General features: G+C 34.5%; 1 protein-coding gene across 1 annotated transcript; it reads right to left on the bottom strand.

Annotated features, from left to right (window-relative positions):
* Positions 1-1,055: 1,055 nt before the first annotated feature.
* LOC145032499 (uncharacterized) lies at positions 1,056-13,788 on the bottom strand. The gene is made up of 8 exons (XM_078981328.1): positions 12,799-13,788; positions 12,653-12,694; positions 4,840-5,847; positions 3,410-4,309; positions 2,976-3,125; positions 2,432-2,541; positions 1,526-1,886; positions 1,056-1,286 (listed from the first exon to the last, which is right to left on the bottom strand). Exons 1-8 carry the CDS (start codon positions 13,501-13,503, stop codon positions 1,182-1,184), a joined length of 3,381 nt encoding a protein of 1,126 aa, XP_078837454.1. The 5' UTR covers positions 13,504-13,788; the 3' UTR covers positions 1,056-1,181.
* Positions 13,789-18,310: the final 4,522 nt, after the last annotated feature.

Here is an 18,310-nt window from a genome sequence, read left to right as displayed (position 1 = left end):
GGTGTTAGGAAGCTGTTGTCCAAAAATCAAAGGAAACGGACCGTTGGATCTCCGGGAAATTACCAAACAATGAATGTATATCTTCAAAAACATGAATTAAGAAAAACCTTCTTTTGCTTCTTACTCTCTCTAAGGTGCCGTTTGATTTTCTGAAGCAAAAATTCATGAAGTCTGCGGACCACCTCTGCAACCCTCTGCAGTAGAAGAGGTAGACCAAACGTCTGCATACTATAATAAGAAGCATGTTTGTTTTTTTAACATCTGAATATTGCTGCAAATATTAAAAAATTAAAATAAACTAATTTTATAAATCAAAAATAGATTTTTAATACGGAAAATTTAATAATGTATAACATTTCGGCAAGAATTAATGATAATTCAGTAAAAAATAATGATATTTTAACAAAAAAATAAAGATATTTAGTAAAAAAATAATGATATCTCATCAAAAATTATCATTATTTAATATAAAAAAAACAAAAAAAATTCAACAAGAATAAACAAAAAAAAAACGAAATAAAATAAAATAAAATAAAATTTCAACAACATATAATAAAAAATTTAGTAAGAAAAAAAAAAGCTGGAAGAGTTTGGAAGAGGCAGTACAAGTGCTGAGTCAAACAAAGCACGCGCAGAGGTTTTTGACTCTGAAGACTTCTAAAAAACAAACAGCTGCGAGATGAAAAGTGTTATGCGTGTGCTGCGCCACGCAACAATAAGAGGTTTGAAGAGGTGTTTTCCAAAAAACAAACAACACCTAACTCTCTTGGTGGCTGAAAACCTTTTGTGTGTTAGTGAAATTAGGGTATATCCCACATATATACTTGGGCTAAATAAGTGGGCTTTCCTCATGGGCTAAAAAACCCAATAGAAAACCCAACAGCAGTGTCGTTAAGATGTGCATAACAAATCTGAACAGGATACCAACCAACATGTATGTATTGCTTTCTTTCATCATAGTTGTTGTCCATTGGTTTCCAACAGACCAAAACTCCATTTGAGTTTATTTCTTATTTTTTTCTTGAACAAATTTATTTTTACATGCATATTAAGTGTTTGATGAAACGACCGAATGAAATATATTGAATGGTATGCCATATTTATTTGTATGGTGTACTTTGATTCTACTTTTACTTGTAGCGTGGTAATTGTGCATCCTCGACTTTACGGTGATCCTACTGTTATTGGATGTATATAGAACATGTAATATACAAATTATACAAAGGAATAATAATGATCGAGAGTTGTTGGACTTCCTTCAATTTCTTGATTTCTTCATGTTTGACCTGTATAAATTAAATTGTAAGACACTGTGCTGTAAAAGTGTAACATAGAACATGAAGATGCGGTATGCATAGTCAAATATATATATATATATATATATATATATATATATATATATATATATATATATATATATATATATATATATATATATATATATATATATATATATATATATATATATATATATATATATATATATAAACTAGAATGGGAACCAAATAATTATTCTCAAACTTGCATTATCAATGGCCCGAAACTCGATGCCTTGAATATAGATGTCATGGCTTTCACAGTAGCATCGCGAAAAGCTCTCTAGTAGAAACTCAAAGTCATCATCTTTCTCATGATTTAAGAATCGATGCAATTCAATCATCATCCACCCATCTTCTCTCCGTGTTGCAAAATATGTATGTAAGGTTTCCCTCCCCATTTTGTACTTTAGGTTCACGTACATCCGATTTGCCACAGATTTTCTTGATTCGCAAAATTTAAAAACTAGATAAACACCATAGTTGACACCCAGAGATAAAAATTGAGGTTTTATCTTTACTTGGATATTTAGATTCGATAGATCTAACATCTTTGCTACTTTATCAAACCTGCACACATGTCATAAGATACCAAAGTTTGAATTAGTCACAACATCCTTGCCCCACATACACATTTAATGTATCAATAAACATTTAGATTACTAATAATATTGGTTCTTCTTTTTTCTTCAATTCTCTTTTTTCTTTACCTAGATTTTGTTAAATAGTCTCATTGTATTATGTGTCTAGTAGACACTGTAATTATTAACAAAGTTGTCAAATAGCCATATTTAATTATACTTCATCTTTAAGCAGAATAACTTGCACACTTTTGCTCATAGTGCATGTAATATGCATACTAAATTAATAATTGATCGTATATGTACATTATTCTCTGGTTTGATAACTTGGTAGGTGAGTACCGACTAATTGGCAAAGAAATGACACCAAATAGGCTATCAACTAATTTGTTAGTTTAATAAACACTTGTCATATATACAGAATAGGAAAAGCAAATTTATCTTTCAAAATATAGCAATAGATACATATATCAAGGGTGCATGTTCACACATGCACGAATAGATATGCACATATCCATAAAAAGAGAGTGGAACCTTGATTCTGGAACAGATCGCCACTTATGTGAACCTGACCGACGTTTGTATAGAAACTTTCTTGCTGATATCATTCCATTTCGTTCTCCATTATCGCCCAGTGAAAACAACTGTTGTATAAAACAAAACAAATCAAACCAATTTCTATTATGTGTAAATACATGTATGATTTTGTACTATCCTTCACAATAATAATTATTATATATCTCAAGATACTTTGGTAAGAAAAGTATCCATTTAGACGAAAAATGATAAATAGCATAAGTTGATGAAAACTAATTTTGGTAAGTCATAAGTGCATAGATTATTAGCGAGTCATGGAAGCAGTGGTGATGGATCATGAACAAGGGTACTTACGCTCTAAAGTTGGAGGTAATTCAAGATATATATATGTTTAATGTATTATAGAAAAAGAGTGCAAATTACAAATTAAAACTAACAAAGCGCAAGAAGTCAATTGGCTTTCAAAGTACTGAAGAGAAAAAGATGCAAGGAATTAAGAGAAGTAAGAATATAAAACGACTTGGATATGCGAGCTACTTACCATTTTGCCTTCTTGAAGGAGTATTCCTTTGCAGAGCATGTCGTAGAGGTCCTTTTTCTTTTCAATGGAGTGGATCTCAGGAAAGTTTGACATTTTAAATGTTTGTTCATAATCATTAGGCAATTTGGGTGCCCATATTTCATAATCCTCCTGTATATTAGTCAAACAATGTAGAAGATTAATCCTCCTGTATATTAGCTAAACAATGTAAAAGATTACACCACACACTTATCCAAAATGGTTCTTAAAAAATCGTATGCCTTATTTATTTAATAAGTAATTTTGTATCGTTATTATTCAAGAAAAATGATAGTGTAATACTTGTTCAAGATCGTATAAAATTTGTGTTTAGTTATTTCTTGATGCCTTTTTAATTGCATATTTGAATAATGTTAGTTGAAATGACGAAATTTTTTAAGACTCTGAAAACTTACTTGGAACTCCAATGCTCTTTTGAGTTGTAATAGGACCTCACTTGTTGTTGGTCGATTTTTACTTTCATCATGTAAGCATTGGTAGGCAATCGCTTGAAATGTGGTCAACGATTTGGGCACAGCTTGTTTCTTTATACCTTCAAAAACCATCTCATCGAGGTTTCCTTCTTCATAGTGGCGTTTAAACAAATTGGTTGGAATTTGAAGTTTGCCATTGATGATTTCACACACGAGTCTACCACACAAGATCTCAAATAACACCACACCCAACGAGTATATATCAGACCCTCTCGTTAAGAAACCGGATTTCAAATATAATGGGTCAATATAGCCGATTGTGCCACAAGGATTAGTAATCACATAGTCCATATCCTTATTTATTGGACTTATTAAAGAAAGCCCAAAATCAGCAATTTTTGCTTTCCAATCATCATTTAGTAGAATGTTATTACTTTTGATGTCTCTATGTATCACTACCTCTTGTGTCACCGCACCTCCATGAAGGAAATCCAAGCCACTTGCAATATCAATGCATATCTCAAGCCGTTTCCTCCATGTAAGACCATTGTTGCTCAAGTGTTTGTCAAGACTTCCTCTAGATGCGTACTCATAAACAATGATATTTTCATCCATTTCGTTGCAATAACCTACAAGACCAATGATATTCTCGTGTTTATACTCGGAAAGAATTTCAAGCTCCATCAGAAATTCATATTCTCCTTGACCTAAACTCTTATCCAACCGCTTTGCGGCAATGGTATTGCGTCCATCAGCATATGCAACTTCTCCTTTGTACACCTTACCAAATCCTCCTTTACCAATCTCGTTCTTACTGCTGAAGTTTTCCGTGATCGATATTAAACCTTCTAGTGAAAGTTTGAGGTTGTCCTTGATGTTTTCCTGTGAACCGTTAATTAAAACACTCGATCAGCTCAATTATTCACAAATAAATTACTGAAATTTTTGTTGAAACTTCTGCTATACAGTCAGTCCCGTGTCCCGAACAAGTTCATGTCAACCACTTTCTGTATATACTCTAAAATGGTTGTTGCATCGAAGTACGTACATGTTGCAATAATGAGATATTTTGCAATTGAAAAAAGCACCAATTATTATATACTAATTATATATACAACAGACATTATTTAATTAGGATGCCCCCAGACCCCATATATATACAAGAAAAGATTTTAACTTTTTTTCTGAAGCTTTTAACATTTATATATTTTTTTTCAACATATGTAAAAGGTTATTTATATACTTTATAAAATATTGAAAAATATTCTAAATCTTTTGTTAATGATAGAATATACTGGACAATGTGTGTGCTATCGCTTACTACCAGGCATTGGATTAAATATAATTATGAACATATACTTACATTGTGCAAGATGAAGGTAAATCCTAATTAAAAAGAGGTTTATACTTACTTGAAAAGATAATGCTTCCTCAAGTTTCTTGATGATGACTTCCGCTGTGGGGCGCCCAGCTTGAGTTTCTGCAACACACTGATATGCAATTTTTGAAAATGCGTCAAGGGAATCCTGATCAGGTCCTTTATTTAGGGTGAAAACACTTTCATGCGTTTCTTCAAGTAATCGAGGATCAACAATTTCCTTTATTGTGCCCTCATTGAAGCGTCTTCGTGCGACAGGTGCAATCCCGTTGCTATCTTCCTTGATGTAAATCAGATCATTTGCAAACCTTCCAGACAGGACCTCAAATAAAACAACTCCGAATGAGTAAATGTCTGTTTCGTTTTTCAACTTACCTGTGTTATCATATTCTGGATCCAAATATACTTTTGTGCCTGCAATATGTTCTGTATAGAGAGTGTTCGTTTGTTGACTCTTCGGGTGGAATTTGGAGAGCCCAAAATCAGCAATCTTTGCCACCCAATTCTCACCTAATAAAATGTTACCACTTTTTATGTCACGGTGTATTATCCTTCGTTCATCCTCTATCTTTGTATGAAGGTAATGCAACCCGCGTGCAATATCAATGCAGATCTTTATACGTTGCATCCAACTAAGATTAGCCAATTTACCACTACCTTCCAAATAATCATCAAGGCTTCCGTTAGCAGCATGCTCATAAACAAGTATCATATGAGGACCTTCCTCACAAAAGCCAAGAAGAGAGACTATGTTGGGATGCTTACAACTTGAAAGCATTTCAATTTCAGCGAGGAACCCTTGTTCTCCTTGCTTGTCTTCTCTAACCAATATCCGTTTTACAGCTACAATGCTACGCTTTTTGGGAAGTTCGCTTTTTTGCTTCTCTTGTAGTGGAAGGAAATACTTGTCATCAAAATGGTCAAGCTCCGCTTTGTATACATCACCATACGTGCCTGAACCAATGAAGTATGTTTTAGAAAAATTCTTGGTGGCCGACACTATATCACTTAGTGGGATGCGTAAGTGTTCCACATTTTTCCCCTACAAAACTTCGTTAAATTAGTCAAAAACGATGAGACTTAGGTTGAAAAATTTATATCGTTGGTACTTTCTTATTGCCTTTAAGAACATCCAAAATGGTGACTTTAATGAAAGAATTGAATGAGGTGGCAAGTCTATATGTCATTTAATGGATGAAATTCAACCATTATGAGATACCATCTTGGCATTCAATAAATTTGGAGTTCAATGGCCATTGAACTCTTCAATGGCCATTGAACTCTTCAATGGGAAAAAAGAAGGTTTTAATTCTTAAATATTTACTATAAATTACATTTTGTAATATTCTATTGAACTTTATAGAGTTCAAAGTATTGTAGAAAAAAATATAATAAAATTGTATGGATTGTTGAATGATGATGTGGCAATCTATTGAACTCTATAAAGTTCAATGCATTGTGGATGCCCTAAGGCTTGAAGGGGTGGCATCGGGCCTTGACAAGGTCCTCAACAAGATGAGGTGGTAACCGCAATCACCACCCCATGGACTCAACGAATCCTTGCCGAAGATAGAGAAAATCAAAATTCAATATTTTTTCCCATTTGTCCTACTAATAAATCAAAAAAAAAAAAATGCAAATGTCTATGGCAACCCATCTACTAAATGGCAAAATATAGTGTGACACCACACTCTCACTTAATACATAAAGTGAATTTATTCAGGATAGAACAAAAAATACCAACACATTTGAACAAATAAATAAATTATTTTTCTCAAGGTCTCATACCGCACCACTCTCTAAAGTCTAGGTCGCCACCTAAGGTTGCAATTCTTAACCACTTAGTTAGACATATGGCTCTTTGCTGTTTTATATAAATTGGAATTTGAAAGATTTAAAATCTCAATGAAGTAAAGTTGTCATGTGTTTTGGTTAACCGGAAGGAAATAATATTAAAAAAAAACATATGAAATACTTACGTAGTTTATAATGGAGACACATCTTATTTACACATGTCTACTGGTAGAGATTATCATAAATATTTTTGAAGGATGTTGGATGGTCACCTTTAAGAAGCATGCCTATTTAGTTTTTAGTTTCTTTTTTGTTTTTTTGGGAAGTATTGAGTACAAATAATTTTCTCCTTTTCATTTGTAACACACCATGTATTCAAGTACAAGTTCCTATAAGGTATTAAAGGCAATTTAAGCATTCAACTACATAAAACTCTTCCATATGTTTAGTGCTTGTGATCCATGATTGATCGACTTTTGTGTGACTAAATTTCACATGAAGATCTTGAAGGATCAAGTTTGTGACAAGTGGTAGCAAAGCATATCAAAGTGAAGGAATAAAGCAAGTAGGAAAAAGCTAATGGTGGTAATGGTGTTGTAGTGGATGAGGAGAACCAATGATGAGAAGAGACGTACTAAAAGCAAACAAGAATTAGGGAAAGTCTAACGGGGTTGTAGGGAACATTAGACAAAATGGTTCACCAAAGTGGAGACTTCGATGGGCGTTTCGAGTAAAAAAATTCAAGGATCTACATTGGATATTAGGGACAAAATGGTTTACCAAAGTAGAGACTTTGATGAGCATTTTACGGAAAAAAAATTCAAGGATCTACATTGAATATTGGGAGGGATATGGATAAAATCCACAAATGTCTAGCTTGGTGGAATTTTACTTTTGTGAGTTTCAACAAGTAAGTTTGGACTAATGATAAGAAAACAGATCCAAAGGTGATGTTCACCTCGAGAATAATCCATCGTATCACAACTTAAGAAAACATATCTAGATGTAATACCACTTTATCAGAGGATTGATAAGTGATTGCACCCCGAACTTGAAGAGAAATGATAAGGATGCTACTATCAACTTGAAGAAGATATTTGGTAGAAAAAATCTAATAGACATGTTTACCAAGGTACTATCTGGCCTTTTAGATACTTAAAGCAAATACATTGGAGAGAGAGAGAGAGAGAGAGAGAGAGAGAGAGAGAGAGAGAGAGAGAGAGAGAGAGAAGGTTATTAGAGTTTGAGTTTCGATGACAACAAATTTGTTGATCAACCTCAAAGTGGGAGATTGTGGAGTTGTAGAGACTAGTCAAATCGTTGGCCTCATTGTTGCTAATTGCTACTACAGACAAAATATGCTTTTTGTTTTTTTAATAGGTAAATGTTTTTAGTCATCAAACCACATTTATAAAAGAACATGGAGTAAATGTTTACGGCTTGAAAAAGAAAAAAAATTTGTTTTTTTTTTTCTAGTTTTCATGTTTCATAAATAAAAGTAAACAAGATTTATCATAGATGATAAAACAAACAAACCATATATACATGTACACATAAACCATACTGATTTGTAGATGATAGTACAAGGCAGTGGTGGTGGTGGTAAAGATGGTGATGGTTGTGGTGACAGTGGTAGCAACTGCGATGGAGAACACGGTGGTGGCAAATGAGGTGGTGATAGATGTGGTGGTGGTGATATGGAGGAGGTACGAAAATGGTAGTATAGGAGGTAGCATAGGTGGCGATAATAAAGGTAGTAGTGGTGGTTAGGGATGAACTTTTTAACCAAAAACTTGAACCACAACCGAACCAGTTGGTTGGTGGTATTCGGTCCTGTTTTCGATTCTTAGTTTACGACTTATTTAATTTTTGGTTTTCGTTTTCGGTCCGGTTCGGATCGATTCTGGTTCAAACATCTCATTAAATAATACAGTTTTTAAAGAACTAACCTGAACTGGTACTGAAATGAAATTGATTAGTGATATTTGGTCCATTTTTTGGTTCTTAGTTTACAGCTTATTCGGTTTCTATTTTTTCGGTTCTAGTTCGGTTTCAGACCAATTTGCATGCCTAGTGGTGGTATTGGAGGTGATGGTGGATGTGGCAGTAGCGACAGAGGGGGGGGGGGCAGTAGAGGTGGTGGTGGAGGTGGAAGAAAATCGTCGAAGAATAAAGCGTGAAAAATAAAATTGGTTTTCTTAGACTTAGAAGGTTATGGGATTCTGAAGACTTTTTCCATTTCTTCTACAAGAATAGGACATACATACCTTTTTATGTCTTGATCTTTTGAAAAAACAATCTTTAGCAAAATGGTCTAACAACCTGTAAACAATATAACTCAATAAGGGCTTCCAAAAAACACCACCTAAGCATAAGAACCACACCCTACATGGACCATGGATAGCTCCCTAGGAATAAAACTCTCAAGGGTAGTTGGTATTTCATTTCGATGTCATAATCCAAAAGTTGTGGTATAGGTTGCATTGCACGACCAATTGGTTATGTAATGGCTTTATGGATCAATTCCACAAGCAATTTTATGGCACACAAGTTATTTTTGGTCAACAAGTTGTTATTATTGGTCACCTATGTACAAATGTAAGCCTATATAAAAATTGTGTTTGGCGGTTATTAATAAAATCTCTCTAGTTCGTCGTGGATTAGTCGATCACTCTTGTGTTTGTGTTTGACGAATGCTTTTCTGTTTTTGTTTTTTCCCCATATTTTTAATTATGTGTTTGTGTGATTTATTGATCATTAATCCTAACATTACTTTGAGAGATACATGGTATGCAAGAGATGCTCCAAGGAAACATGAGAAAGTTGTGTGATCAAGTGGATGTCGAGCTCCTTGTCTTGATTCAGTAGCTAAATAATATATAATCAGATCAATGGAGGTGGTTGGTACACGTGAGGCATCACCAATGCTCAAATCTAAAGTTAAAATCTTAGAGTCATCAACTTCACGGGTATGCAAGAAGATAAATTAGTTGGTAGATTTTGACATGTTGAAGTGTGTAGTCTTAGGGGGTGTTCAACACATATGTGGTGTTGCTAGAGAAAACCTACAAAAGCAATATGCATATAACTTTTATGGAAGTACTATTAGCAGGTGTTCGACACATAAGGATATATGAAATCGACGAAGAACTCTGCTAAGTTTTTGGGAAATATCAACCAAAAGAATCTTATGACATAAGGATATATGAAATCGACAAAGAACTTTGCTAAGATTTTGGGTAATATCAACCAAAAGAGTCTTATGAAAGGTATAAGAAAAATCGATTATATGGAAGGGTAAAACAAGAATATGTAAGATAGTAATAAGACACGTTGACAATGAGAAGTGGAGTGGGGCAATGTTAATAATAAGAAAGTTGATAGTAATAGAGGAGTGAGGCAAGTCGAACCGCTTTCATCTTTTTTATTCATTATCACAATGAAAGGACTTCATGTTGTTCTGGAGACAACTGATCTTCAATTTTATGGTGTCTCTCTTCCTAATGATAACCCGACTTTATTTCACTTGATTTATACCGATGACGTCTTATTCATGGAGGAGTGATCCAAGCTAAATTTTATAAATCTAAAAGGGCTTCTTAGGTGTTTCTTTCTTCTGGATTGAAGGTAGATATTCATAAGAGTAAACTTTATAGAGTTTGTATGGTAGATTAAGAGTTTGTTCGTCTTGCTAGGAACTTCTTTTTTGGGGGAAAACTTACTCTTGTGAATTCGGTCTTTTAGCTTTCCTTTATATTATTTTTTCTTATTTAGACCCCGTAAAAAGTTATTATTTTTCTTGATAGTATTAGAAGGTATTTTATTTGGGGTTGAAATAATGAAAAAAAATTGTGTGCCGTGGAATTTGAACTCTCTTAATTTATCACTGCTTGTGAAGTGGCGGTGGAAGTTAAAAACTAGTAACACCAATCTTTGGTGTAAATATGTTAAAGTTATCCCTAACCTTCTTATAGTGGATGGAAATCCTATTGCTAAAAAACATTTGTGGACTATGGTTAAACATCTTAAAAATAAATAAGAAAGTCCAAGATCTTGGAGTTTCTCTTTAAAATCTTTTTGAGAGGGTAATGGGTCGTGGTAACACTACCATATTTTGGAAATATCATTGGTGTGGTGACTTGTCTTTTAAGACAAATTACAAAAATGGTTCTTGTGGTTTATCAAATGTCACGAATCTAGTCCCTGTTATACCTGAAAAACCAAATTACCCTCACATGCTAGGCCTTAACAGCTGAAAATAGACGACGTGAATAAAAAGGACCTTCCATGTTAGTTTAGCAAACCATGTAAATTTTGCAAACCACAAGGACCATTTATGTCAAAAAAAAATTAGTAGGGACCGAATTTATAACTTTTGGTAAACTATATAGACCATTTATTTAATTTTGTCTAATATTCAATAATATCGATAATATTTAATAATATAAATAATAAATCTTAATTATTATTTTTTTAAAAGCCAATGCAACCATAAAACACTAAAAAACACTAAAATAGTGGCTTTTTAACATAAAATAAAGTTTTCACTCCAACAACTAACTATAATTTTACAATAAAAAATTATTTCAATAATATTATATTAAAAAAATCAATTTCATTATTATATGTGATAATCTTAAAGCAGTTCTAGTGAATTTAATATTACCACATAATGAAAAGGAAATTTAATTTGGTGTTGGACAATGATCATCCCCAAATACGACGTCAAATTTTATGCACAATAATAGCCGCTTTTGGAGCAAAAGGGGAAAATAACCTCACTCAATTATCTTATCGGTCATATTTAGATAAATTTTTTGTATATATTTAACCATTATCATTATCGCATGCTATCTCACGTGTAAATATTAATATGTAAACATATTTAACAAATAAAATAGTCAAATTTGTACAAAAAAAATGTTTAAATATAAAAAATTTATTTTATAAATTTTTTAAGATTTTTTTTTTATAATTTCTTACAATACTTTTATGATATTCTTTATTATAAGTTTTATTATAAGTTTTCTAATACAATGTTTTATCCAAATAAAAATAAATTACAAACCCGTTTAAAAATAATAATAAAATAATAAAAGACCTAGATAAACGTGCTCCCTTGTATTATTGAGCACTACAGACAGTGATACCTCTCGATATGTTTGACACTTTTTCGCTTTTTATTTTTATATTTAAAAATATTATTAAAATAGTGTCCAATGAAATAATAAATACAGCAAGTAAACCCTTTCAATTGTCCAAGTTGTCCAATTGCCATATTTTCAAATATCAACATAAAAGTATTTTAAATTGGCAGAATATATATATATATATATATATATATATATATATATATATATATATATATATATATATATATATATACCCTTAACAGTATATATATAAGCTTAAGTACTTAAACTCACTATACTACGTTGTTTTGTATCATATATATACATTGTAATTGTTTAATGTTGTTATAATTCAACTTCTAACTTGATTTTATTCAAAGATTTTTATAAATTTCATATTTATTTTTCTTTTACATAATTTTCATTTTCAACTATAATATATATAGTTTAATTGATGTTCGTCAAAAAAATGTGATGTAAGAGGAAAATAATAATGAAATTTTAATAATCTTAAAAGTAAATTAAGTTAAAGATTGAAGTTGAAAAATATTATAATAAATATATCAAACAAAACAACATATTAATGAATTTGGATACATAAGCTTACATATCTTAAGGGTATATTCACTTTTCCTTTATATATATATATATATATATATATATATATATATATATATATATATATGATTTATGTTAAATATGTTATTGTTAATGGATTGAACGGTCGTTCAAAGCTGTATACTGAATTGAATTGAAACATAGGATATTCAAAGTAAATCACTCTTGAAAAATTGCACCATTAGATCATTAAAGAGTTCGTAAAAAAAAATCTTTTTTTTAGAACCGATCCATATAAATTAGTTGTAGTTTATCTAACCTCGATCACCACACCTCAAACCAAAAGAAATCATGAATATTTACCTTCAAGGTTTTGGAGGCTATGCCTTCAACCGTCGAGTAAGCCTTTAATTCCAATTGCAACAATGGAAAATAAATTAATAAATACATTGGCTATATATTATGATCGAAAATTGAATGAGAAATGGAAATAAATGGATTGGTCTTACAGGATTTTCATGTTTCTGTTGAGACTCCAATGCTTTCTCAAGTTTCATAACAATCTGATCTATGTTTGGACGCTGTGATCGTTGTTTCTTCAAGCAGTAATATGCTATTTCTGAAAAGATCTTGAATGATTGTGGATCCATCTGTTTCCATAGAACCGGATCGATCATATCATCTAATCTTCCACCTTCATAATGAGATATCGCCAACGGGTCTAGCAACCTATTAACCTCGTTAACCATCACTGCGTTCTTTCCGAACAATACTTCAAATAACAATACACCAAAGTAATACATATCCGACTTGTGGGTCACACTTCCACTCTTGACATACGTTGGGTCACAATACCCACGCATGCGACGAACATCAATAAGGCAAAGTCGGTTTCTTCGAGCTGCTTTCTGACTGATGGAAAGTTCAAAACCAGATAACTTCGCTTCCCAGTGGTCATTTAGTAAGATCTTTGAGCTCCTGATATCACGATGTATGACGCTAAAATCGCGTCGCTTATCATAATGAATGTAACTCAAAGCGTGCGCAACACCAACACATATCTGCAATCTCCGCATCCATGTGAGGGTCGGGTCTCTAAGAAGTTTGTCGAGACTTCCGTTGACCTTATCCTTGTATATGATGATCTTCTCATCTTTCTCTTCACAGAACCCAATAACAGATACCAGGTTTTCATGCTTGAGACTAGAAAGCATCGAAATCTCCTTCCAGAACTCGACGTCTCCGTATCCATGCTTACGATCTAACCTTTCTGCAACAATATCAATCTGTTGTTCCGACCGAAAGAGGTGTCCTTTGTAAGCCTTTCCGAATGCACTTTCTCTAATGAGATTTGCATCAGAAAAATTGGTGGTGCCGGAGACTCTCTTCAAGTGGGATTCGTAAGTGAGCAAACTGTTTGTAGGAAGATGAAGACGACATATTGTTTGTGATGATCGAGTAACGACGACAGCTAAAAGGAAAGGCCACAAATTAATGTTAAGGGAAGAGATTGGTCAATATATTTTGGAGTTGGTAAGGACCGACGATGAGACACATTGTGATTAAAAGACAAAAGGCATAATGATTTGAAGGGGTAACGAATTTTCGATTTTTTTTCACATTTAGTCACTAATTTTTTTTCGTTATCTATTTGTCATTCAACTATTGAAACTGTTCACATTTTACCCTTATGACCGGCTGTTACCAGTCATAAGGATAAAATGTAAACAATTTCAATAGTTTAGTGACAAATAGATAACGAAAAAAAGTTTAGTGACTAAATGTGAACAAAATCGAAAGTTTGTTTCCCTCTAAAAATTTCAATGGCTAAATGTGAACAAACTTCCTATTGTATTATGTTTTAGCAAATATTTTTTTTTAATTGTAACAATATTTATTGATGAAGAAATCTATGAAATAAAAAAACAAAATATAACATCCGAATTTCCAAGTATCATAATTTAAGTATTTTCTTTTGAGTTGAGAAGAGAGACTCGACGAGTTGACACCTCAACTCGTCGAGTAAGGTCGCGACTGATGACTCAGAGATTAATGAATGGACTCGACGAGTCGGTGAGGCGACTCGACGAGTCCGCGCTGTTGGCAGAAACCCTAAATCTTTTGGTCCGAGCCATATTTAAAGGCACTTATGGCCTTCAATTGCGACTACCTTTCCCATAAGTGAGAACCCTAGCGAGCTTCAGTGTGTAGAGTAAGAAGAAGAGTTATCTTGAGCTTTTTGGTGTGATTTTGCAAGAAAGGAGAAGAGTTCCAACAAGAGGGACCAAAGAAGGTTATTGTTCTGAGTTATTCAAGCAAGGAGCTTCATTCTGAGGTACAAAAATGAACCCCTTTCCTTCCCTATTGTGTAGATTCCATTTTGGGGTTAGGGCTTGAATCACTTCATCTTTGGGGTTTTGAATGCCTCAAACCCCTCTTGCAAGTTTGTGTTATAGATCCGGACCCTTCTAGGTCCAGAGAGCCGAGAATATGAAGCTTTAGTAGAGTAAACCTTGAGGTTTAAAGTTAGGAATCTGGACCCTTCTAGGTCTAGATAGCCGAGAATATGAAGCTTTAGTAGAGTAAACCTTGGGGTTTGAAGTTAGGAAGCATTTATGGGATTTTTGTGGTATATATAGTTACTTTCATCTTACACATAGAGATAAAGTATTTTATATAAATTACGTACTATGTGTGCATATTATTTCAATACTTATTGTCTATGCTGGATGAACGATTTTATACATGTTTTAAAAGATTTAAACGGTATATTTATTTTATATCTACAAATATGTTGCGGATGAAACATGGGTAGATGAAATAGTTGGTGTGTGATGAAATAAAATGATGAGAGATAGGTGATGATAGAAAGGTGATGATAATTAGGTAAATAGATGATGATGAATAGGTGATGTAGGATGAAAGGAGATACCATAACCTTAACTGACAATGTGGCGATGTAGTCATCTACCAGAGTATATGTGGCGACCACGGACTATTCTAGACAACCCAATGGAAACACCAACAGGCCCATAACCTGCATGTGATGAATTACGAGTTCAGGCGATGTTGTAACTACGTATTCATGCGATGATACTCTAACCCCTTACTATGAATTACGAGTTCAGACGATGTTGTAACTACGTGTTCATGGGATGTCACAAATTCCGCATGCCAAACCAATGGTCATAATTCACATAAGTGAGAATGATTTATTTTTTTGTAAAACCAAAATCAGATTGGAAATTTTGATTTTTTATTTTGGAAAATGTCAAACCGTTGGTTTTTTATTTCGGTTTCGGTTTTTTGTTTTGTTGAGATTAATGTTTCTTTTAATCTATGAAGATCGATAAGATCTTGAACAAGTTATGAAAACAATGACGATATAAACACAGTAAAATTATAGAACAAGAATGAATCAAACGTGTTGAATGATTAAAACAAAATCCTCAAAAGAGCTCGATTAAGAACATCAACTGTAGAGGATTGGAAGGTTACAAGTATGATCAAAGAAACCTTTAGTCGTCTGGAAAATATTGTATTCTCAGATCTCTAAAACCTTAACCTAATATGCATGCAAGCATAAGCTTATATACAAAGCATAAAAGACACACGGTTGGACAGGCCCAAACCGTAATACAAAGAATTATAAACAAACGAGCCCAAAAGACGCAATCTTCTAAGCCCAACAATCTCCCCCTTTGAGTCAATTTGGGGCGAGATCTTCACTCTGTCTTCAAAGCAGATGGCTTCTTTACCGTTTGAAAAATTTTCGGTATCAAAGCCAGAATATGATGCCTGAAGGTAATATACCAACGAAGCATATCTGTAAAGTTCTTCTTATCTGCTGTTGTGTTCTGTTTGCATCGGTGAATGATATTGATGATGTGCTCCAGACACTCTGTAGAGAACAGATGCTTGTCTACCAACGCAAACAGAAACTTGTGCTTATCCCCCCTTGTGAACATAACTGTCAGATTGGAAGAATCAATCTGCCCCAACTTCATTTTATGGACATCTCCGGTTTTGGAAGTGGGCTTGACAGTCGGTTTCTTGTTCATCACCTTTGCTATTTCCTGATCCATAGTGGCTAGCTCATGGACATAGGAAGCCAACATTCTTTTAAGATGAGAAAGAATTGGTTCATATTCTCTCTGGTTGGAGAGAAGAATGTTGTATAGCAAGATCCAATCGTGGGGGTTCAGACTGGGAAGATCTGCCAGAGAAATAAGATGTTCGGTGTTGGCAGTTCCTCTGTTGATTTTGAAATTGACGTTTACAAATTTCCCAGCCCGGGTTGGTTTCAGTACCTTGACTCTAATAATTTTCTGGGCACTCCAAGTCAAGTACTGAGGTTGACCGAATTTCAGATAGAAATCGATAAGCTCCCTGTCAACCTTCGGGTTCGGATGAGGGACGTTTGCAGTGACATCAAAGCAGTGAAAAGTGAAGGCTTTACGCGTAATGGGCATGTCGAACTGCGAGTCTTTGGAATTTTCACACTCAAAAGATGCAATCGGTTCCAACCAATAAATAGAAGGAAACTCAATTGCTTGAGTGATGAGTGTGTCTCTGTCCCAATCTGGGAACAGAGTCTTTTTAGCTTGAATAGCCTCCTCATCCTCCCGGATTTTCCTTTCTCTGGCTTCTGCCTCACGAGCTATTTTCAATGTTTCATCAAGCTCTCTGTCCCGTTTCTTGCGTTGAAGAGCTTCAGTAATGGTTTCATCTGATTCTGATTCGCTCTCAACTTGGACATGTTTACCAGAACCCGAAGCTACATTACCCTTCGGTTCTGTTTTGGACATACCTTCCTCTCCCCCTTGTCTCGGAAGAACAGGCTTCTCCGAGACACCCTTCATTTCACTTAGGATAGTGATTGCCGGAAGGAGTTTCGCCTGGAGATGCTGACGAATAGTGAGGGTTAGGAAGGGATCATGGGAGTCAAGAACACCGGTTAACAAATTTTTAACGTCACCAGCGCAACTTTGAAGAACTGCCCGTTGAGTTTGAAGCAAAGTGATTTCTTGTTGTGCCTGGGCCAGTTGAACCTTCTGTAAGTCAATAGTTGCCTGGTGCTTGATAACTTCTTCCTTCAGGGTGCTCTCGGCTGCCAAGGAGGCAAAACGTGAATCCAAAGATTTGAGAAGTGAAGTGGATTCAGTTTTGAGGTCAGCACGCAGAGCCTCAAATTTCCTGGTTTCTCCCTGAAGTGTGGTTGTGAACGAGTCTACTGACGCTTGAAATTTGGAAGCATTTGAGTCAGCATGAGCCTTGAGAGAATCAAGAAAGATCTGAGTGGTATGAACAACCTCAGAAACTTCCTTAGTAGCTTTGGAGCATGAGGCCGCTGAATTCTCTACGGTGTCAGTAGAACGATCCAAAGCTTCGGTGTAAGTCTGGATGGCTGATTCGATAAAAGCCTTCAGCACAGCACCCCCATATGCTTTACTGTCAGCCAGCAGACTGTCGAGTTTTGCGTGAATCTCTTGAAGTTGCTGACTTGACACAGGGGTATCTGTATCGGTGTCGGTAGGGAGCCGGTAAGGGCTGTAATAGATGGAATCAAATTCTTCATCATCACCCCCTAGGGTAGCACCGGAGTTGGAAGATGGAGAAGGGGAGGATTGAAGATTGATGACCGGGGTTTCAACCACAGAAGCAGCCCCCGTATCAGATATGTTGACCGTTACTGGTGTTTGGGTTGTGGTTATGGTGATAGATTCTGTGATAATAGGTTGGGAGATAGAAGATGAAGGTTGAGAAACGGTGAAGGGAATAGTGGTTTCGGTTGAGGTTTGGGGAATTAATGTTGGAACAGAACTTGAGATGTTCTGTTTGGGTGATTGGGTTGGGGTTGGAAATTTTGGGGAAGTAGGAGGAGAAGGAGATTTGGTAATTTGGGGAGATTTAGGTGGGGTAGGTGAGTTTTGTGGAGACGAAACGGGTGTAGTTTCGGGTTTAGGATTAACGGCTGGTGGGGTAGGTGAGTTTTGTGGAGACGAAACGGGTGCAGTTTCG

The sequence above is a fragment of the Lactuca saligna genome, chromosome 1, assembly GCF_052625555.1.
Source record: "Lactuca saligna cultivar CGN05327 chromosome 1, ASM5262555v1, whole genome shotgun sequence".
Classification (NCBI taxonomy): Eukaryota; Viridiplantae; Streptophyta; class Magnoliopsida; order Asterales; family Asteraceae; genus Lactuca; species Lactuca saligna.
This window is presented reverse-complemented; position numbering and strand designations above follow the sequence as displayed.